Source organism: Meriones unguiculatus, chromosome 1 (genome assembly GCF_030254825.1).
Source record: "Meriones unguiculatus strain TT.TT164.6M chromosome 1, Bangor_MerUng_6.1, whole genome shotgun sequence".
Lineage (NCBI taxonomy): Eukaryota > Metazoa > Chordata > Mammalia > Rodentia > Muridae > Meriones > Meriones unguiculatus.
This window is the reverse complement of record NC_083349.1, coordinates 59,538,281-59,560,814: the sequence shown is the minus strand read 5'-3', so window position 1 is coordinate 59,560,814 and position 22,534 is coordinate 59,538,281. Positions and strand designations below refer to the sequence as shown.

Genomic DNA, 22,534 nt, shown 5'->3' with positions numbered 1-22,534 from the left:
TTTTCCCATCTCTGCCTTCAAGGTAAGGCGGCCCCAGAACCCTGCCCCAGGCCTGCCCCTGGAAGGCCGGCCCAGCTCAAGTCTCACCTTCTCCAGGAGGTGGGCACCCGGGCTTTCCTGCACCCTTTCTTCAGGAGGGGACCTGATCCCTCCCCTCCTCCCAAACAGCCATCAAAGTCCTTGTCTCACCATCTGAAGCCCTTGATGACTACTGGCCCTCATCAGAGGCTTCCGGCCCTGCCTCCTCCCAGGAGGCAGCCAGCCCTCAGTCCCTGCTAGGCCTCCTCAAGGATCCCCTGAGCCCCCAGCTGCTCTGAGCTTTATCTGTCTTCACTGACCCCTGGCCCTGTCCTCAGCTCAGTGCAGTTCTGGCAGCTTCCGCCCGGTCTGTATCTGTTCCCCATCAGAGGCCCCATTGGAGCCCCGGCCCTTCAGCAGCCCAGATAAAAGAGATGGATGGAGGTGAGTTTGGGGGATGCCCCTCCCCACAAGACAGAGCTAGAGCCCTGAGTTCTGACAGGGGCTCCCTGTAGAGGGCTGGGATAGGGGCAACACTGCAAAGCTCTTTGGATGTCATGTCCCTGTGCACCTCCATCCCGTCTCAGCCCCGCCCCTTCTTCTGAAGGCCTCCTCCAGGCTGGCACAAAGTTGCATTGTACTTCAAAGGAGATCCTGCACTGGGCACCCTGCCCTTTTTCAGCCAATCACAGGCCCAGAAATAATCTTGATACGGTTATGACCATTTGTGGAACACATGTTTTGCTCTAAGTATGTCCCTTGTAGGGACTCTAGTGACTGTGACCTGTTATCCTTATCTTGCAGAAGATGGTATAGAAGAAGGAAGGTGAAGGGACTGGCCCTGGAGGCTGGGGAGATGGCTCAGCCATTAGGAATGCTTGCTGCTCTTCCAGAGGACCTGACCTGACTTCTCTTCCCAGCACCCACGTGGAGGCTCACAGCTGACTGTAACCCCAGCTCCATGGAATCTCATACCCTCAATGGTTTAAGGAAAAAAAACGGAAGGAAGGAAGGAAGGAAGGAAGGAAGGAAGGAAGGAAGGAAGGAAGTAGCTGGCCCAAGGCCTGAACTGAAAAAGGAGCAGAACTGACTCTCAGCTCTTCCTTAGAGCCCCTAGCTCCACTGCTAGGACCTATCTCTACCCTTCAGAACTGATGACCTTAGAGGTCCCTGCTACCACCCGACATTCAGCCCCTCTAATGCTAGTGCGCATGGTGAGAAGGCGCACAAGGTCTAGAGAAACCCCACTTAGAACCTGGCTCGCCGACAGGCCAGTTCAGCCAAGGAGAACTGTGGGGCCGTCTCCCCTAGGACCAGGAACAGATGAGAGACAGGAAACCATTGTCCCTAGAGTCCTCAGCCACCATCCATGCAAGGTCCATCCCTTCCCTCAGCCCCTCACCATTTCTCTTAGGGGTTCTTTCTTTCCTCCTAGAAGACTCTGGGTGTTTAAGCTCCTTGAGGTCTATCCTGCCTCCCGGTGTGCTCCACACTCAATGGCTGGAATGAGATTTGACTGTGGGGCACACCTAACCTAAAGCTTGTCTTTTAGAACTATCCACTCTGTCTAAGGAGACTTCAGTTGCCTGGATGGCAGGGAAAAAAATGTCAAAAATAAATCCTGCCTGCATCTGTAACCCCTCCTGACCTTTGAGGGAAAAGCCTACAGCTCGGTGTAGGTGTGGTGGCACCTAGCTGTAATCCTTAGGGGACAGAAGTGGGCAGACCCTGAAGAGTCAAGGCCAGTCTGGTCTACACAGTAAGTTCCAGGACAACCAAGGCTCCATAGTGAGACCTTAACCTAATCCCCTCATCCCTCCCCTACCCCCGAAGACCTCAACTCTAGGAAGAGGGAGGACTTCAGAAAAGGTGACCAGTGAGAAGACAGAAACTCAGCAAAGGCAGGTGGGAAGAAAGGGGACATGTCTGTTTCCAGACACTCAGGGAGCACCTGAAGACTCTGGGCCTTAACAGCATCCTTGTGGCCAAAGAGAAGAGGGAAGAAGGAGCTCCCCAGTTCAGCCCTGAGTGTGCGCTTCTCATGGGGATTACGTTCTCTTTGAGACCCAGGCCCCACCCTCCTCTGAGTCCCCTGGGCTGAGTTTAAACCAGAACTGTAATGACAGCATGATAGAAAATGACCCAGGAGTTGGGACAGTGTTTCATGGAACACTGGGTTGAGCACCGGCCCCACCTTACCCACCGGTGAGTCAGCTAAGCTAGGCCAAGCCCCGAAGCCATAAAGCTCACCTCTTCTGCCCCCAGCACATCTGGAACCCAGCCTAACACAGAAAGGGCCTCAGAGGGCTGGGGGAGAGGGCCTCTCCAGGGGAGAGGAGTCACTGGGAGGAGGAGAGGGTGATTTGTCTGAGCTGCTTCCCAGGCTCTGCTCAACACTGCTGTATCCCTGACACCGGAGCATCTGGCTGCTCCCCTAATTTAACTCCATCTCTGCACCTGGCCTCATTTCTTCCCTCAGGCTCTTCTTGATTCAACCGCCACATCTCTGCCCAAGTGTCCCCTCCTGATCTGTCCCCTTATTATCATCTACACTAAGTGACCCTTACACTGCCCACGGGGGTCCTGCCCGGGACCCTTTCTTGAAGGTACTTTACCTTGAGAAGAAGTAAGCTTTGATTTGTATAAACACTTGTTACCACAGATGGACATCCATAGCTTCTCTTCTTAAGAAGGAATGGGGTTGGCTGCTCTTCCAGAGGACCTGTGTTTGAATCAGCACCCACATGGCACCTCACAAAACATCTGTGACTCCAGTTTTGGTGACCTGATGCCCACTTCCAGGCTCTTGGAACCAGGCCCGGGATTAAAGGCATGCTCCACCACACCCCTAATAAATCACCTCTTCTCTAAAAGTCTCTATTATGTAGCATTTATTTATTTTTTATTTGTAAAAATAATAATAAAAAATCCGGAAGAGCAATGAATGCTCTTAACCGCTGAGCCATCTTTATAGCCCTCTCTTGGGGATCTTCCCACCCACCCTCCTCCCTCACCTGCCCTCCTCCCCCACCCAAACCTCTCAGGGCCCCTAACCTAGGCCCAGCTGCCACTACCGGACATGTCCACTAGATGGCAGCCTCTCCCAAGCTCCTGTATTAATAAGAATTGCCAGAGAGGTCGCTTTTCCCCACTAAAGGCACCATTCTTGGTGGTAGGTGTACAGACTCAGGCCCCATCACCATCCGCCTGTAATTTTGGCCTCTTCAAAATCAAGTTCCCCCTCTCTTCTCAAGCCTGCAGGCTTCTATTGGATGGGCGGGGACTGCCCCTGGGGTCTCCGGGTAACTCCAGTCCTCGGACCAGCCTCCTGCAGGGGTCGGTCCACAGGGGTCGGTCCTCCAGCGCGTGTGACCCGCCTTAAGGCCAGATCCTCGATTCCGACCAGCGCGAAGGAGAGAGTGCTGGAGCCTTAAGCAACGTTCCAGTTACCACCGCTCCAAAGACGGTGACAGAGCCGCAGCCTTTAGCACAGACACCACACACACACCTGTACACACAGTCCCCCTTGGTTTTCTCCCATCCCTGAATGGAAGAGAAATGCAGCCAGGTCAGCCAAGAGGGAGAGAACAGCCCACCCTGAGGGTCGGAGGTCAGGACTACAAGTTTGGGGGAGCCCCCTGTTCTCCCTCCCTGACTCCCAGCCTCCAGGTGGGAGCAAAAGGAACCCATTTGCTACGCCTTCTGCAAACAACTTAAGGTCCCAGAGGGGGACGCAGGGCGCGGTGGTGGTGTCCAGGGCGTCTCCCACCGCCGGCCTGCGCCTCTCTGGTTCGGCTCTCCAGGAAGCGCACACCTCGGCCGTGAGCCGTCCAGTGCAATCGGCTTTGAAGCCCGTGAGGATGAGGAACCGGGAGTGCCGCAGCCGCTCGCTCCCCCGTCCTCCCCCTCTCCTCCCCCGGGAGCGGCGGGAAATTATTTATTAAAACACCGCCCGCGCTCTCATTTATTTGCGGTGAATAATCCTAGGCATCTCAGCGCGTTTATTAAACCTTTCCCGTCCCCGCGCCCGCATTACTTTAATAATAAATCGCGTGTCACTTTCCAGCGACGTTATTAAACCCGTCCGCCGCAGCAGAGGCGGGGTGCGGGGAGGGTACGGGCGGTGGGCGGCTGAGCGTCCTTCCTCTCCCCGCCGCCGGGCCCGAACCCTCCAGGCGACGGGGAGGAGCTGAGGGGTCAGGGAAGGAGGCTACCCCCCGGAGAGCCAGCAGGCCGCTCTCCCCCGCAGCCTGCGCGCCGCAGGTGGCTGAGAGGGGCCAGGCCAGCCACGGGGCACCTGGACCCCCGCGGAGCAAAGAGCAGGTTGTGGCGGTGGACGCCGGGACCCAGGCCCAGCTTCCCTCTCGAAGGTGGGGAAGCCCGAGTGATTCACTTCTGGGGGTCTCACAGCAGGACGCCCCTTCCGGGCTCGGCCCAGACCCTCCCACTCTCCCGCTTCCTCCGGGGCCCAACAACTCGTGGCTACCGGGGACCGCGGTCAGGACGGTATTGGAAAAGTGACCGCCGCCAGCCAGAGGCAGTTGGAGAGATGCGGTGCGCTCAACGTAGGACGGGTGGCCAGGCCGGAGGATGGGGCGCCCGGCCACGCCTCCGCCCAGGGGGCCCGGCGGCTTGCATTGGGTCCCACAACCCAAACTCAGAAGCTGAGCCAAGAGCCGTCCCTCCCCGCGGTGGCGCCAGCTACGGGCGGAGCCCGGGCGCGTAGGAGGTTGTCGCTTTCCACACACAGCATCTTGGGCCGATGACTAACTCCACCCTGCCCTTAAACAATGTCATAAACTCCTCAGTGTCCCCGGGCTAGGTACGGAGAATATGCGGAGGGAGCTAGGCCAAGGAGTGCCTTTGTGGAGGACCTCAGATCAGAAGAGACCGCTCACAACTGGGTTACTATGACTTTGGGGTCGGGTGGGAGAGACAGTAAGGACTGGGAGATAGAGGGAATAGGGCTGGGGGGGTCCTCCCTCCAACTTGGTTGCTCTAGGCCCCTCACTGAGGACAGGAGAGGGCAGCATAGGCCGAGTTGAGAGCCTTCTCTCACAGCACAGGCTTGCAATCACTGGAAGCCAGCCTGCTGGGTCTGGTCTCCACGTGTACATCTGTAAGAACTGCCCGAAGAGTGTGGCTCGGTTTGTTTATAATTTTTATTGGTGCCCACGGTGTCTAGTCTATGCTAGGTGGGTTTTGTCCCCTAGAGCGGTGTAGGACATGGGGCCGCCCCACCCCTCTCACTGCACTGAACTAAATCCGTTCTACTGCTCACCTCTACCTCAGAAAGGACTGGGGTTACTCTAACCCCTAACCCTAGGGTTAAGTGTCCCTAGGAACATGGTGAGGTGGAAGATGAGTTTTGAGGAAAAGGTAAACCGAGGCTACAATGAGCATTAAGCAATCCATGACAGGACCCTGCTGCTCACCCTTTCCAGCCGTCTCCAGACCTTCTCAACAGCAGGGGTGGAATGCTATGCCACACCCACACACCGAGATCTGGGCCTAGTAGTAATCCTCACTCTCTTCACTTTCTGCCTCCTCCTCAGGAGTCAAACTCAGTGACTGCAGCTGGGAGACTCCTGTGGCGTTCAACTGGTCTGCAAACATATGTGATAAAGGAAAAGGATCAGGGGAGAGGCACTGACGCAAACACAGCTCTGTGTGGGAAAGCTGTGTGTATGTGTGTGTGCAATGTCCCCACACAAACTGTTCCGTATATGCATTCAAGGGTCCCAGTGCATCCCATCCTCCTGGCACCCAGAGCTCAGGGCTGGCTTACCTAGTGTGAGCACTGTCAAGGTAGCAGAGGCTTCAACTTGGCCCAGGGCATTCCGGGCAAGGCAGCGGTAGGTGCCCTCATCACTAGGACGCAGAGCCTGAATCTGCAGCCAGCCAGTCACCTCAAACTTCTGAGGTCCACCCCTAAACTGGAGCCGGATGTTCTGTCAGCAAGGTCAACTGGGGAAGCCCTAGGTTTTCCGGGAGCTGGCCCCTGCTCCGTTTCCTACCTGCACAGAGATATGGGGGTCATCCCCTGGCAGCTGGATGTCCAAGCCGTCTTTCCTCCACTCAATGGAGGCCATGGGGTAGGCAAACACCTCGCAGCCAAAGATCACATCCTTTCCAGTCACATTCCAAATATTGTGAGGCTGTGACACGATCTGGGGCTCTGGGGCAGGGTGGAAGTATAAAGCTTGAGAACAGGAGGCTGCATCCAGCTCAGGAAGAACACGGAATATAAAATAATGTGGACGTGTTTGGGGCAGAACACAAAGCATGCCAGGGCAACAGACATCTGCAAACAAAACATGCTACAAGCAGGAACGCATACAAACGTGGGTGCAGATACACACAAGGACACAAAAGCGAGTGTGGAGATGCACACACAGGCACATGTTTGTGCATAAATTGCACAAACATGTCTACAGAGCCAGCTTAGCTGGGCAACCGTACTCTGTCCCGGACTGCTCCCCTGTCCTCATTCCACCCTAGGGCCCCTTTCCTGCGGGCCATGTAACCAACACCTCCTTCCCCCTTTTCTAAGTAGGCCCAGTTCCCAAGGGCTTGAAGAGCAGCCACATTCCAAATGTCGTGAGAATGTGACACGGATCTGGGCTCTGAGTGGGTGGAGGTGGGACTGGCTGTGAGGCGGGGGAACCTGAAACCACCTTGCAGCACCGCGGAAAACTGTTGGGACCCCCCCCCCCCCGCTGGCACGTTTGTTTTCACTGCAACCCCAGCCCAGCCAGGCTCCATTAGGAAGTGAGGGCTGCCAAGGAAAACCTCAGGCTTGAACATCCCCCAACCCCAGCCCAGGGGATGAGGGGCGAGAGAAGCAAGAAGCCCTCTTCCCTTCGCTAATCCCTAAATGCAAGAGAAGAAGGAAAGGCAGGAGCCAGAGTTAACAGGCTGCATCTGTTAACAGACACCCGTCCCCCACAGCCTGAGCACCAGCAGGATAGGCAAAGTGTTGGGGGTCTTTTCAGCTTTGATCAGCTATTAGCTATGTGCCTGTTCCTCCCGAGGGCTGGTTTAGGAGCCCAGACCCGCCAACAGATCTCTACCTGCCTTTCAGTTGGCAACCTTTGAGGCTGTCAGTGTTGTTTTGTTTTCACTCTGCTGATTATATAGACCAATGCTTTCCCAGACGGGGCGCAGGGCCTTTAGGAAGCCCCCGGGCGTGCATACCCGATTCGCAGGGCCCTGGATGCACCACAGTGAGGTTAGCGTCGGGCACAGCGCGGCTGGCCTCCTGCAGGCGGCAGATCTGCGCGTAGGTGCGGCCGTCGGAACCACACAGCGGGCGCTGCGAGCGGCAGGCACACAGCGGCTCCGGCACCTCTCCTCGGCTCAGATCACCGCCCGCGTCCAGCCTGCACTCCAGCTGCTCGCCGCAGCGCCCGTAGAAGTTAGCGCCGGGGTCCAGGTCGCAGAGCTGGCCCTCCAGGTTGGCGCATTCCCAGCAGCAGCCGCAGGCATCCCGCACCCGGCCTGCTAGGCAGCCCCGCGGCGCAGCGCACTCTTCTGGCCGACAGGGAGCACAGCCCTCGCCCTCGGCCAGCAGCTGCAGCCAGCCTCGCCGCAGGTAATCTGGGCCTGCGACCGGCCTCGCGCTAGCGGGGGGCAGGGTCCACACCACCAGCAATGATAGTAGTAGCAACGGCAGCGCCAAAGTAGGTGCAGCATGATCAGCTGGGGGCCCTCTGAGTCCTCGGGGCATCGGCGCGCGGGTGGCACCCTGCCGGGAGAGGGAAGCCAGGTCTGCAGGTCACAAGTAAAGCCAACGTTGCCAGACCAGCCTCACCGCTCCTGGCGCAAACAGCGAACACTGCCCCTTCCCCTGCTACCTGGGAACCAACCAGAAGCCCAAACAAAGAGACCTGGTGAGTCCCTGGGGTTTATGCGAGTTGGTAACCGAGCTGGAGTGAAGAGAGAGAATGGGTGATAAAGCCCGGGGTCTGGTCCCTAACACCCACGCGTGTACACACACCCACACCACACACCAGCACCACTCCCCTAAAGCACCCAACTTGGATGCACCTTTGCCCCACAGATGGATAAAACTACATCTGAAGTAAAAAGTTCAGGGAGGGGTGATGGTCATGATGGGGGCGTCCGGGCGACTCACCTAGTGCCTTGGACTAGACCCTTCTTAACGGCTGATTTCCAACCCTAAAAAAATCCGGTAGGGGGAGAGAAGAGTCACACACACGGCCAGCCAAATCCGCGGGCTACCTCCGCTTCTGTCGGCGGCTGGGGGATCGTCCGCAGCCCACAGACGAAGATTCCAAGAGGAGCTCCTCCGCCCCTTCTCCCCGCCCCTAGACGTCGAGCCCGCCTTCTTCCCAGGTCCTGGGGAATGATAATTGTGTCCAGTCGCACAGGGACCCTCCTGGGCCTTTTACTTCAACCCTAGCCCAAAGTCACAAAGACTGCTCAGAGCGGCCGTAACCGGACGCCGAAGCCGGGGAAGCAAGGGTGGTGGGAATGGCGGGGGGGCCCAGACTGTTGGCTGGACCCCCAGGACCCGTCTCATCCGATTTGGTTCTTGAGAGCGGCCGTGGGAAGGAAGAAACGGCTCTGGTGCTAAGAAAGTTTACGTTTAAGTACGGGCGCTTCTGGAGAGCAGGCCCAGGGCAGGCAGGCTTCCACCCAGGACGGCTCGCAGCTGTGCCCCCCAGTCTCTCCACTGGGGCGCAGACTAGTTTATTGGCGTTTCCATCTGCCATCCGCATCTGGCCGCCTCCCCTCCCACTATAGGGCAGGTGCTTGAACCAGCGGCGGAGCCTGGTGATTAGAGGTCGGAACAGGCTAGCGGCCGCAGCGAGACCGGTGGCTGACTCCCCGTGGGGCGTCTCTCGGGGTCCGAATTACAGGGTACAAATTTAAGTCAGGGCCAGGAGTGCTCAGTCTGGAGACTGCCACCGACGCCACGGTGGCACTTTGGGCTTCGGGCAGGAAGCAAAGCATCCCCAGAGGACCGCCCACCACCCTGAGAAAGGCAGGTCCCGCCCCTGCCGGCCCCGGTAACAGCTTCCAGAAGCCGCAGTCCGAGAACCTAGAAACCAGTGTGCGGGGAAGGAAGGGGCGGGGTTTGGCCAGGCCCCGCCCAGGAGGCACCGTCGGCCCTGACTGCGCGTGCGCGCGGAGCCCGCGGCGGCCTCAGCTCACCGCTGCGGACGGAGGCGTGACCCTCCTTGCGCTCTCCTGATCTCGACTGAGCCCTCCTCAGAGGAGCGTTCAGTCAGCACAGGCGCCCTCCTGGCAGAGGGATTGCGACGGGGTGGACGGGATCCGCACGCGGACGATACTCGACTCCGGCGGGGACGGGAAGCGGGTCTCACGCGAGGTTTCTGAACTGTCGCGAGAATCAGAACGGGAAGCCCGCGGCGCTTAAGCCAGGAAAGAACGCGCGCGGGCAGTGACTGACGGTAGTTCTAGGCAGTCCCGGGGCTGGAGGACAAATTGGCCTGGGAGCATTAGTGAGCCAGGGCTGCAGGATGTGGGCAAAGGCGTGAGGAGAACCGCTCGCCAGCGGAGGCGTGGAGGCCCGCTAGGGGAGGCCCCTGCTGTGACTGACCCCGCGCCTTGGGGCGGCGGTCGTCACCCCAGGAGGAGCTGAGAGCTTCCAGCGCTAGGAGCCACTACCCGGCTCACCAGCGTCTGGGTCCCAGACGCTTCTTCCTTCTTCTCGTTGCCGGTGTTTGCTACACTTTGGACCTCTCGTAGGAATCACGCCTAGTTCACCACTGTACTCTATGACCCCGTGCCCCCGAGACTGGCTGCTAAGTAAGTTCTTGGGAAGTAGATGTGCATTGAAAGTGAAAGCGGGATTAAATCGACGGAGAACGAGCGCCCTCTGGTGGGTTTGGAGCAGCCGAGACTGCAGACTGTACTGGGAACCCACTGGTAACTTTGAAAAAGTTCTTACCGTAAGTTTGCATTGCTGGTGATTAAACCGGAGTTTTCATAGTTACACCAGAACTATGTCTCCGAGCTGCATCTCCAGCCCTGTATTTTAGAAGGGAGTTTGTTAGAATACGACGATTCAAAAGCCTAGCTACTGTTTTCATATGTTCATCATCTGACACTTAGGCTGTTGAGGCTCCAGAACCACGTTAAGCAACAACCGTGTGCATCAGAAATAGCAAAAGAGTCTGTGTTACTGAACACATTAAAGTGCTGATTTGATGCGCTTCCTATTTGTTGGGCCAAAGGAAAGTTTTCTAGTCCAGATAAGGTTACTACCAGAAAAGGTTAGCACCCTTTGATAACCACGAGTGAGGCGAGATTCAGGTGATCTCCTGATGGTTAATCTTTTCCTAAAACATTTATCATGGTGTTGTCCGTGATGTATGACTGCAGGCACATGCCTGTTTGGAGCTCAGGGGATAATTTTCAGGACTCAGATCATCTCCTTTCATCATGAAGTCACCATCAGGCTTGCACAGCAAGCACCCTTACCTGCCAAACCATCTTGCTGCTCCCTAATCTTTTCTTTTTTCTACTTGTGTTTGAACTAAGGTCATCAGGCTTGATGAAGGTGTCCTAATTCTGAGCCATCTCTCCAAACTCCCTAATCTTTTTTTTTTTTTTAATTAAATATGGTGGAAGCCAGGAATGGTGAGACATGCCTGTAATCCCAGAATTTAGGAAGTGTGGACAGAAGGATCAGTAGTTCAAGGTCATCTTTGGCTACACAATACCTTGTCTCCAAAATTCAAATGAACAACAGGAAGCCCCCCTGGATGACGTTGGAGGACTCACTTTGTAGCATCCACTTCATGAACTTTGTTTTGGCACAGTTACTGAAAAAAGTGGGGTATCATTTTGAGGAGGAAATGAAACACATGCTCCACCATGACAGAATGGATACAGATGAACTGTGCTTCCTATGGATATTAGAATCAATTAAGTCGGAAAGGCTCAAGATAGATAAGTAAGATGAAATGCTTTGTATTGATCTACTATGACAAGTAGGTGTTCTCATTAAAGTAGAAAATAAGATTAAGATAAGTATATAGACACTGACCACAACTGTATAAAGATATATCATAAGTATCTGTAAATACCCTGAGAGAATTTGGAATGAGGTTGAGTGTAATGCTCACTATCTTTTATTTTGTAAAATTATTTTCATAATGGAGTAGAGGCCAATCTCCTATACCACCCAAAAATGAATAGAGACTTTTTTTAGGTAAATTACAAAGTTGAAATAAATATATAAAACTGGATCAGCCAGATAGGAAGATAAACACTGTAATTTATCTGCAAGTAGCATTACAAAATGAACTAGAATAACCAGGAACTGGCTTCTCAGGTATCTAGGCATTCAGGCAAGCTGAGTGAGTGGTTGGTTGGTTGGTTGGTTGGTTGAGTTTTTATTTATTATGTGTACTGGGTTCTGTTTGCATGTATGCTGCAGACCAGAAGAGGGGACCAGATCTCATTATAGATGGTTATGAGCCACCATGTGGTTGCTGGGAATTGAACTCAGGACCTCTGGAAGAGCAGCCAGTGCTCTTAATCTCTGAGCGATCTCTGCAACTCTGAGTGGGTTTTAAGACAGCAAGACACACACCAGGCCAATGGTCTCTTTAGGTTATCCTTCTAGCTCCATCTCAGGGCAGTTTCTTTCTGTCACCCACACCTGCCTTTAGTATCTCTTCTGCTTCTGACCACCTGATGACCAATTTTTGTAAGAATAAAGTTAGAAGGGATATTTAAAACATTCTGCTTTTCTTTAAAATTTTAATTAGTGTGTGTAAGTGCAGATGTACACCTGCTACTGCCAGCAAGTGGAGGCCAAGAACAACTGTGGGAGCTGCTTCCTGTCTCCTGTGCTTGGATGTGGGGACTGACCTCAGCGTGTCAGGCTTGGACAGCAAGCAGGTGCTTTGTTTGCCAGGCCATCTCCGCAGCCTGCCCTCCTACATTTGTTGTTGTAATGAAACAGGATCTCACTATGTAGCCCTGGATGACCTGGAATGTCCTATGTAAAACAGGCTTGACTCACAGTGACAACTCATTCCTTAATGCATCCTTAAATTCCCTAAGACAGTCCCTGAAAGGAAGGGGGCCATCTTCCTGAGAGTCCTACCAAGATCACGTGGGCCAATAAAAGATCTTGTGCTCCACATGTTTGTAACAACTGTTTCTGACAATATCTGGACTGGTATCCCCCCTCCAGCCTTTGCTCTTAAGATCCAGTGAAGTCTGGCCCCTTTCCCCTGGCTGTCAGCACACAAGCTACTCTATCCTGGAGTTATGGTCAAAGACCATAAACTACCATCAGGCAGCCTTCCTCAGAGTCCAGCGAGCCCAAAAGTGCCCAGATGGGTGGACACTGTCATGCGGGCCGAATATAAAGAGCTTGCTTCGTACAATGAGAATAGGTTCTACATGGGTGCTACTTTTACAGTGTGGCATCTGTCCATCAAGGTGTCCATCTGTCCCTCAAGGGGTTGGCTCCATGACCAGGATCTATGGAGGATACAGAGAAATGCTGCCAGGCCAGGCCATCTCAGCAGAGGCTCTTAAGACTGGCCCACAGGTCCTCCAAGCCCTGGTGGGAAAAGACCATGATGGGGTGACAAACTGGGTTAAAAAAAAAAAAAACTGGTTAGAATTGTCAGACAGGTGACAGTTGCCAACAAGAAGCACTAGAACAAAGGATGTCAGGTTCCTAAATTCCCTCGTTCAGAAAAAAGTATATATAATGGAGTCTAATTTTGGCTTTGGTGGAGAGTCGGGAATAAGTTAGCATGCAAGCTGAAACAAAATAAAGCACTTGCTAACTGAGCTCTGAACTCCTTGAAGGAGTGGGTGCTTTCTCAAGGTCTGAGGAGTGTGGATTATGTCATCTATGGATTACAGGCATCCAAACCCAGCAGAATCCTGATCCCCACAGAGCACCTAACTGTAACTGTTACAACACGGAGCATGTTCAGAAGCTTGTAAACCTTACATAGGAATATCCTCAGCACCCCACCCCCAAGCCCTGTGTTATTTCGTGCCTTTTCTGTCACTTTTCCCAGAGGCATAGGAAGAGAGGTAACGGGAGGTGGCAATGTGAACCATGCTCAGCAAAACTGCTTGCTGTGCCCCTGCTCAGGATAGCCCGAGCGAAGAAGAGGTAGAGTCACATCAAAGTTCCACTCACAAGAAGTGCAGAACTGTGGGGCTTTGAATAAGGATGGAGGCCTCCTGGGACCTGGGGCTTCATTTGCAGTCACACTTCTCTCAGAGTTTAGAAGCAGTGGACAGACAAGGCTGCTATGACCCAGATCTCCTGCTTAGGGAGCTAAGCTCGTGCAAGCGTGACCCCCAGACAGTGGGCCTGTCTCTGCACTGGGTGGAACCACACAGGCCCCAAAGTCTAGACAGGCCTCTAAAAAACACCTTATTTTATGTGTACAAGTGATTTGCCTGCAAGTATGTCTTTGTGTCATGTGCATGCAGTGCATGCAGAATCCAGAAGAGGGCATTATATCCCCTGGAACTGGAGTTACAGTCAGTTGTGTGCTGCCATATGGGTGCTGGGAATTGAGCCAGGGCGCTATGGAAGAGCAACCAGAGCTATTAACCACTAAGCCATCTCTAGGAAGGGCCTCTTAGGAGAAGTTATTTTGACTTAGAATGTGAGATTCCTTGGTGCTACAGAGGCTACTCAGTAGTTAAGAGCAATTGCTGCCTTTACTGAGCACCTCAGTTTGGTTCCCAGCCCTCCTGCCAGGCTCACAGCCACCTACAGCTCCACCTCCAGGGGAACCCAATGCCCTCTTCTGGCCTCCATGGACAACTACATTCAGACACATGTATGTAAATAAAATTAAAAGTAAATCTGCAGCAAGGGTCAGATGAAAGGAGAGGAGGACCTCCCCTAGCAATGGGCTTGGAAAGGGGCAGGGAGGAGATGGGGGAGGGGGCTATGGCTGGGATACAAAGTAAATAACCTGTGATTAATGTAAAACAATAAAAATTAATAAAAAAAAGTCTGTAGGGGAAAAAAAAAGTCTAGCCTGCCAGAATCAGCTTTGCTAGTAACTGTCACCTATCTAAACTATTTCTTCTGAAAAAAAAAAAAAAAAAAAAAACAAACTGGGGTGAAGTCAGCCTTCAGACACCAAATTTGTCACTGTTTTTAAAATATATCTTTTTATGATTTTTTATCTCATGTACATCTGTGTTTTGTCTGTGTGGATGTCTATATGAGGGTGTCAGGTCCCCTGGAGTCACAGACAGTTGTAAGCCATCATGTGGGGGCTGGGAGTTGAGCCTGTGGAAGAACAGCCAGTGCTCTTAACCCCTGAGCCATCTCTCCAGCCCCTGGCACGGTGTTTGTAAAGAATTTCTGTAACTACTAATATTTAAACATGGGAAAATATATATTAAAAACCTAGAGTTTTGGGTCAGAATTGTCAGGCCAAGATGTTTAGAGATTTTGTAAAGGGAACTCTCAGCTATAGCTGGGGGGGGGGGGCAAGAGCTAAATATAAGTCACTGGTGCTGCCTGATTATTTTCAGGATAAACAACAAAGACGGGGTTGGTTCCATCCAGTAACAACCAAAAGCGAGTCCTAGGGGAATAGGAAGGTAGCTCTGTTGGTAAATTGCTTTTTGCAAAAACACAAAGACTCGAATTAAATCCCCAGCACTCAAGAAAAAGGTCAGCCATAATGGATCTCCTGGGGCCTCCTGGCTATCCAGCTTAGTCTAATTGGCAAGCACCAGGTACCATGGAGAGATTCTATCTGGCGTGTGGTGGGCAGGCAGTCAGAAGAGAGAAGAAAGGTGGATCGCTCTCGAGAACTAACACCTAAGACTGATGTCTGATCCACAGGAACAGTGTATACTATTTTGTACAAGGCTGGACTTCTCTCACTGCAGCGGTCTCTTCCTGGCCCGCTTCCCTCACTGAAGATTCCCGTCTGCCCCTGCAGCCTGAGTGTTAGGCTCCTTGGGCTAACATTGTAATAGTAATAACAGCTATCACTTAGCAGATACTTACAGGGGCCAAGCAGAGTGGTTAATGACTTAAATATATTAGCTCGTATCAGACTTGTGAAGAACCTGCAAGGTGAGACACTTCACTTCTTAGATGAAAACTGAGGTCCATATCCCTTACCCATTGGGATAAGTTTGCCCAGTGTCAACACTGGCTAGAGGGCAGCAGAGCTAAAACTTGATGGTGGAGCCGCCCTGGTCTAAGACAGGACTGGCCATCTCAGTATCCTGATATTACTTGTCAACCTGCTTTGAAATCAAACCTGCAGTGCCTTTGAAAAATTATTTTAGTGTGTTGTTGTCTTTGAGACAGGATTTCTCTGGGTAGTTCTGGCTGTCCTGGGGTTGCTCTGTAGACCAGGCTAGCCCCAAACTCTGATATTTGCCTGTTTCTGCCTTCCAAGTGTCGGGACTAAAGGCATGGACCCCCCACACACACACACTGTGTGTTATACTGCAGTACATTTTAAATAAATAAATATTAGGTGTAGTGTGTGTGAATGCATGCACGCATGACTGCAGTTACTCACAGAAGCCAGAGACGTTGGATCCCCTGGAGCTGGAGGTGCAGTTATGGGCCTGCTGATGTGGGGGCTAGGAACCAGACTCCGGTCCTCTGGAAGAGCAGCAATGCTTTTAACCACTGAGCCATCTCCACAGCCCAGAGTAGATGTGTGTAAAGACTCCAAACTGCCATGCCGTGGAGACACAGGGATGCATGTGCCCTGATCAACTGTCCTCAACCTGTGGATTGCACCCTCTTCTGGGGATGGAAGGAACCTTTCCTTGGGGTCGCCTAAGAAAAACCACCTGGAAACATATTTACATCAAGGTTCATAACAGTAACAAAGTAACAGTTATGGAGTAACAATGAAAATAACTGTATGGCTGGGGTCACCGCAGTGTGAGGACCTACACTAAAGGGTCTCGGTGTTAGGAAGGTTGAGAACCACCGCCCAGATGGTGGAAGATGAAGCAGCTGAAGGGTGATGAGCTTTGTGAGTCACAGCCTATCAGCATCCAGGCTAAGGTACTTCAGGACTGGAACTTCTAGGGTGTGGCTCAGTGGTGCAGTTTACTGGAGGCCTTGGGTTCTGATTCTCAGAACTGCAAAAATTTCAGGCGGAAAAAAAAAAAAAGCAGGTAGGGAACAGTACCTATCCTTATTTGGGCCTGGTGCTGCCGGCCTCTAATCCAGCTAGATTATTTTACAGGTGGGCGGGCTCAACCTTCTCACAGGAAAGAGAGGGTTGGAGTTTTCCCTCAGGACAGAAATAGCACTTAATTCTGGGGGGTCCACAGTTTCCCCAGGGTGGGAAGGAAAAGGAAGAAAGAACCTGTCCAGAGGACCCTGTTCCGTGGCCCCTCAGGTGGGTGGCTCCTAGGCCAAACCGGAGCCTTGTCTGGAATCCTGCTTCAAAGGCCTGGCTTTCTCAGGGCTGGCGGGGAAGCCCGCGCAGGAGCTCCAGTTGCAGGCCAGGCGTGCGCCCCCTTTCTACCTGCATTAGGGCACCCCACGGTGGGGGGTGGTAGGAAGGAGGGAGTCCAAGACGGGGTCGGATTCCCAGCCAGCTCCCACCTCACAGGAGGCGGCCCATTATCCGGCGTCGTTAAAGAGCAATTAGATGGAAATTAAGCCGAGAACAAGTATTGATTATCTCATTAAGGCCGGGGGAGCCCGCTCCGTCGGAGTGAGTTTACCGCTGCTCACCCCATTATCTGCAAGGTGAAATCCTGCGGTCATCAACATCCAGAGAAGTATCGATTTTGCCCCCGATCCATGGCTGACCCTCCTTCACAGAATAAGCGGGTTCTAGAGAGATGACACCAGGGGTGTGATGACATAGAGGAGGAGCACGGGGCGCGGGTATGCACATCAGCACGCATACTCTCCTTAGTTCCCTTCTCCGGTTTTCCTTGATGCTACTGGGGGGCAGGCAGCAGCAGCTCATACACCTCCAGGCAGCTAGCCTATATTACCTCCAAGGAAGAGCGACCACTGGAGGCTTCTTTCTTTCTTTCTTTCTTTTTCTTTCTTTCTTTCTTCCTTCCTTCCTTCCTTCCTTCCTTTCTCTCCTTTCTTTCTTTCTCTTTCTTTCTTTCTCTCTCTCTCTTTCTCTCTTTCTCTCCTTCTTTACCAGATCTTCCTTTGTTTCCCTGACTAACCTCCAACATCTTGCCTCAAGCCATCCTTCTGCCTCATTCCACCAGAGCTAGGACTTAATAGAAAGAATTTTCTCTTAGTACAAAATATAAAACATTTCTGGGCCACAAATCCTAACCTTCGAGGGAGGAGAAAAAAGGCTTACTTCTTGGTGACTATCATGGCCAAAGGACTGCCTGTAGACTCCCCAAGGCTTGCCAAAGTCAGAAAGAAAAATATGTGTTAGGGACAAAGTTGTTTGTTTCCAAGCTGGCTGTGGACCTCAGTCAAGTCACCTTGCTTCTGAGGAGACTTAAAGACAGGGCTGGAGGGGCCCTGCGGCTCTTGGGCCTTGGATGCATTATGGCCTGTCAGCACTCCTGCTCGCTCGCTGCATAGGGGTGCAGCAAGTGTTTCCAAGGGCCTCTGGCCTTGCAGGAGAAAAGATGCAGAAGTGATGATCACAGAAATAATGAACGAGGGGCTGGAGAAATGGCTGGGTGGTTAAGAGTACTTGCTCTCCCAGAAGACCCAAATTCAGTTCACCCACATGAGGCTCCCCTCCCCCAACCACTTGTAACTCCAGTTCCAGGGGTCCCACTCCCTTTTCTGGCCTCTGTAGACAACCCTACACTGAGAGACATCCAGATTCACAGATTTATAAGTAAATCTTTTAAACAAAGGTGACTTTAAAAAAATACTAAATTATCATCACTATGAATCAGAAAGTGCAGGTGCTGTGAGTGTGGGAAGGTGTGCACAGGAAGCACTGTTCCGGTGAAGAGGGAGCAAGCAAGCCTGTTGCCCATTCAACGTCCAGTCTCTGGAGCGCGTGGTGTGCAAAACCAGTGACCTTTCCATGCAAACCGCTAGTCTAGTGACAGCTGTCAGGGCACAAATACACTCTCTTGTAATGAAAAACTGTCAGTGCAGCGAATGAATGTAAGAGGAATTGGTTTGGGGAGAGTTGAAAATCCTCTGGTCAGTTCATGCTTTAAGATTTGAGTCTGTGGGAGAGCTGAGGAAGTCCCCCGGAGAGAGCCACCGTCCTCCCCCATGTCTTTCAGGGACGCAGTAGGGAACACTGTCCTGTTTTTGGACTCACCTGAGAGCCGAGGGCGAGCCGGGGACTGGGGAGGAGGGGAGGGCGGCCAGGTGGTGCGCCCCCGTCTGCGCCCGCCCTGCTTGGCCCGCACTGAGCGAGCGGCGGCACCCCGGATTCTGGGCTCGTCTCTCTGCCCCCGGGCCGGGCAACTATTAATCTTGGTTGACGGTTTCTCACGTCCTAATTGGGAGGTGGGGGGAGCGGCCCAGTCCGCCCTAAAGGTAGAAGCGGCTAATGGGCCTCTTCATCACCGCCAGGAACGGGTCCCCGGCGGAGCGCGAGGGCGCTGCTGCAGGTGAGGCGGGGCTGGCGGCCTTTAATGAAGCGGCCTGGGCTGGGGCGCTCGGAGGGAGACCCAGGGGAGGGTCCAGAGTTCGGCTGGGAGCCTCCTACCCCCGGGCTTCTTCACGGAGCTCAGGGAAGCGATGATGACAGACCTTGGGCGGGATTTGGGGGAAGGACCTGAGAGGTAGGTCGCCCTGCAGTGAACTAGGACTCAGCACAAAGTGGGCGCTCCCAAGGTCAATAGAACCTGCAGATTCTCCCTAGCTCCCTGGATCATACATTAAAGATACAAAGGCGCCCGGATTGTGCTATTTCAAACATGAAGGTAAAATTTTCAGCACGAGCAAAAAGATGACAGGGGCATAGAAGAAAAATGACTCACAAGGTCCGAGACCAAAGACTGAGTCTCAAAGGAGCAAGTGTGCCTTTGGATCCCAGAGTCCCAGAAGACTCAGGCTTTTCATAGCTGGCCCACATCTCCGTCTGTGACTCACTTTCCCTTCTGAGGCAGCTTCCATAACACGCGCGCACTCCTTCCGAACCTGCTCTTCCTTCAGCAGGCTGTAACACTATCTTCTCAAAGCAGCCCCTCCCCCATCCAGACTCAAACTGTCTTGGACGGAGGGGGAGGGACAAGGGATAGCCCACCCAGCCATTCACGCCTCCCCTAGGGCTGCAACATCCGGGAACCCCGACTCCTCTGAAAGATTCTCCTTCTCAGGCCTGCAGTCAGCTTCTTTCCTGTCCCCTCCTGCCTCTTGCCGCATCAGAAATATATTGTATTCTCACCTAATCCTGTTCAATTGCAGCATAATAAAACACATAATAAAAACCTAATTCATTTTTCTCCCCACCCCACATCTCCAGGCATCTTCTTGCTCGGGATTAAAAATTTGTCTTCATGTTTGTGGCACTGCAGCCCTGGCGCCTCCGTATCTTTAATGTATGAGGCAGGGAGCTAGGGACCCGCGGGTCTTGCAGTGTTCGCGCCCTGACGGCGCCTGCTGGCCACCTGAGGATGCTGGTGGGGGCTGGGGGAGGTGGATCTGGTGAGGCCCAGGGACGCCCCCCCTCCCCCCGCGCGCCTCCCTTCCTCTCAGATGTCCAGTAGTTGAAAGCTTGCTGATCTGTCCATCAGACTGGCGGTAGCCTCCAGGAGGCGCACGGTAAGGCAGCTCTCTGGGTTCCAGTTTGCCTAGGACACCAGTCCTATACCGTGTAGCTCAGAGGGGGAAGAGGGGCCTCTACGCCTTGATCTCTTTTCAGTTCTGATTCCGATGGCTGGATCTGGCCTGGACAACGAAGCTCTGACTTCCAATCTCCGTCACCATCCACAGCCACCCCGTGCAGTCTCTGGAGCCTAGCGACTACCTTCATATCACAATGTGGATCAGTAAAGCAAGGTTACAATGCTCCAGAGGGAGGTAAGAATCTAGTGAATTGGCCAGGGCGGTGGTGGTGCATGCCTTTGATCCCAGCACTTGGGCGGCAGAGGCAGGCAGATCTCTATAAATTGGAAGCCAGCCTGATCTACAGAATGAGTTACAGACAGCCAAAAAAACACAGAGAAACCCTGTCAAGAATCCAGTGCTGAGCGTGCGGCCCAATGGACAGTACTTGCCTAGCATGCAGAAAGAACCTTTGCTAGCAACACCCAAAGGAAAGAGAATCTTACTAGTAAGGGAGAATTTTGTACAAAGACAATACTGGATGATTTCACAGATACGAGACTGAGAAACCATTGCAGTGATGTTTCTTCCTCCATTTATTTAGGAAGGTCCCCCAAATTACAGTTGTGGAACACTCATGTTTTCAGCATGTTTTCACAGCATCCTTGACCCAAAGAAGTATTCCACGGGAGCTGGCTGTAGTGACTCATGTTGTGCCGGATCACAAGGCCCTCAGAGACCACCAGGAGACGACTCGATGCAAGAACAAGAGAGCTTTATTATGAGAGTGACTGAACTCCGGGTCCAAGTCTCACTGATCCAAGCAGTAGAGAAGTGGGACTCCGAATCCTGAGTAAGCAGGGTTTTTAAAGGGAAAAACCAGCAAGCAGGAGGTTTCCATGACTGCAACCGGGGGAGGGGGTGTCATGCCTTGACTTTACAGGATTGGGTAAAAGCCATAGGGGCGAGGTGACCTTCTACATAATCTTCACAATTCCCATTCTTCTAAACTACATCTGGAACGGTGGGGAGAATTTTCCCAACCAATTCTCACTGATTATTGCCAGGGAGATTGTCTCTATTTTCTATCAAGTATTTATTCTGTGATATTTCCTGGAGGCTATTGCTAGGAAAATTAACTTTGTTTTCTGCCAAGTGCATATTCTGTGATATTTCCTGGTACCTGAGTTTAGCTCCAGTCAAGATGGTTCTTCATTTCAAAATGGAGTCACCCAGTTAACTTAAACTGTTAACTCACACTTGGCAGACTCAGCTTGAGCCCAGAAGTTAGAGACCATCCATCTTTTAAAAAGCAAGAGTACTGAAATGTCCCTTAAACATATATAAGGCCAAACAACTTAAATTACTTTTTGGATGGGGGGTGGTTTGAGTTTGGGTTTTCCAGACAGGGTTTTCACATGTAGCTCTGGCTGCCCTGGAACTCACTCTGAACTCACTCACTCTGAAGCCAGACCAGGCTGGCTTCAGATTCACAGAGATCTAACTGCCTCTGCCTCCAGAGTGCTGGAATTAAAGGCATGGGTCACCACGGCCTGGCTAACTTAAATTCTTACACATGAAGCTGTCTGTAACTGTTTGAAAAATGAAAGTACACAGATTAGGGACAAAAAAGAGATGCTTTTTTAAAATCTCCATGTCCATGCATGTGTGTGTGGAGGCTTGTGGACTATGCACCTCCTTTGAGACAGAAGCTCCTGTTGGTCTGAAACTCATCCATTAAATTAGGCTGGCTGACCAGTGGGTGCCAGGTATCCTCTTGTTCTTGACTCTCTGGTGCTGGAACTGCAAGCACCCAATACCTAGCATTTTTACACCAGGCATGTGAATCAACCTTGGGCACAACTAAGTCATTCCTCAGCCTCCCAAATGAGTATTTTAAAATTCATTCTTGCAGGATGTGGTGATGCATGCCTTTAATCCCAAGCTCAAGAGGCAGAGGCAGGAAGATCTTTGAGTTTGAGGTTCACCTGGTCTGCAAAGTGAGTTCCAGGGCAGCCTACACAAGAAAACCCTATTTTAAAAAACAAACAAGAAAAAAAAGACAGAAAGAAGTTATTAACCCTTGTTATATAATAGTTTCCTCAAAAGACTGAAATATTCCATCCTGGAGGAAGCTCTTTAAGCAGGAAGGTAAACAACTCAAAATATCTTCAGGAAGTTCCTGAAACTTAGCAGATTCTCTTGGCCCCTCTCTGCCAGAGTAAACAATAAAAGCTGAGTCTCCCTCAGAAAAAGGAAAGCTGAGCTGCAAAGATTCTTGGAGAAGAAAAGTTGCCTGAAAAAAAAAAGCAGAAACCATCAGAGTTCCTTAAAAGACATTTTTAGGAACCTGGAAAGGACACTCACTAACCTGTTTAGCTGCCTGCAGGCTGTGTGGGATGATCCAGCCTTGTGAGCTGTCACCCATACTCAGGTGGGTTTTGGTGATGCAACTGTCTTTGAGTCATTTCTACTACTGTAAGTAACCCCTCACCTATATTCCTGTAAGTAACCCCAATAAAACTTATAGTTTACCAAATTGTATTGTATTTTGTTCTGTCTGGTCTGTTGTGAGGTCTCTGTATCTGGAGTGAGCGAAGGGACTCTGGCCACCTCAAGCATGGCGAGCGTGGCTCTGGCAGGCCTTGTGCTGCTCTCTGGTTCTCTCTGCCTTCTAAAAACCATTAGATTACATCCCTGAAGCTCCTCCCCCTGAGGCTGACTACAAGGTCAGCTATCAAAGTATTGAAGTCTAGCAATCAAAAGCCCTCTTTGGTTCATCTAATTAAATATGTCCAA

General features: G+C 52.2%; 2 protein-coding genes across 5 annotated transcripts; one reads left to right on the top strand and one right to left on the bottom strand.

Moving 5' to 3' along the window:
- Positions 1-5,162: 5,162 nt before the first annotated feature.
- Positions 5,163-18,418, bottom strand: Kazald1 (Kazal type serine peptidase inhibitor domain 1). Of its 2 annotated transcripts, XM_060390434.1 has the most exons (7): positions 18,282-18,418; positions 9,959-10,038; positions 8,156-8,199; positions 7,216-7,765; positions 6,036-6,196; positions 5,807-5,954; positions 5,163-5,624 (listed from the first exon to the last, which is right to left on the bottom strand). In XM_060390434.1, exons 4-7 carry the CDS (start codon positions 7,745-7,747, stop codon positions 5,530-5,532), a joined length of 936 nt encoding a protein of 311 aa, XP_060246417.1. In that variant the 5' UTR covers positions 7,748-7,765; positions 8,156-8,199; positions 9,959-10,038; positions 18,282-18,418; the 3' UTR covers positions 5,163-5,529. The 2 variants fall into 2 exon arrangements, with proteins under 2 accessions (XP_060246417.1, XP_021506331.1); XM_021650656.2 differs by lacking the exons at positions 9,959-10,038; positions 18,282-18,418 and adding an exon at positions 9,199-9,358.
- LOC132655939 (uncharacterized) lies at positions 17,807-22,506 on the top strand. 3 transcript variants are annotated; one of them, XR_009593912.1, is made up of 4 exons: positions 17,807-18,576; positions 19,833-19,990; positions 20,396-20,588; positions 21,956-22,504. XR_009593912.1 is itself a non-coding variant. In XM_060390439.1 (3 exons), the coding sequence occupies exons 1-3, from the start codon at positions 18,233-18,235 to the stop codon at positions 20,518-20,520; spliced, it is 627 nt and encodes a 208-aa protein (XP_060246422.1). In that variant the 5' UTR covers positions 17,807-18,232; the 3' UTR covers positions 20,521-22,506. The 3 variants fall into 3 exon arrangements, 1 of the variants encoding a protein (XP_060246422.1); XR_009593911.1 differs by having other exon boundaries at positions 21,651-22,504; XM_060390439.1 differs by having other exon boundaries at positions 20,396-22,506.
- Positions 22,507-22,534: the final 28 nt, after the last annotated feature.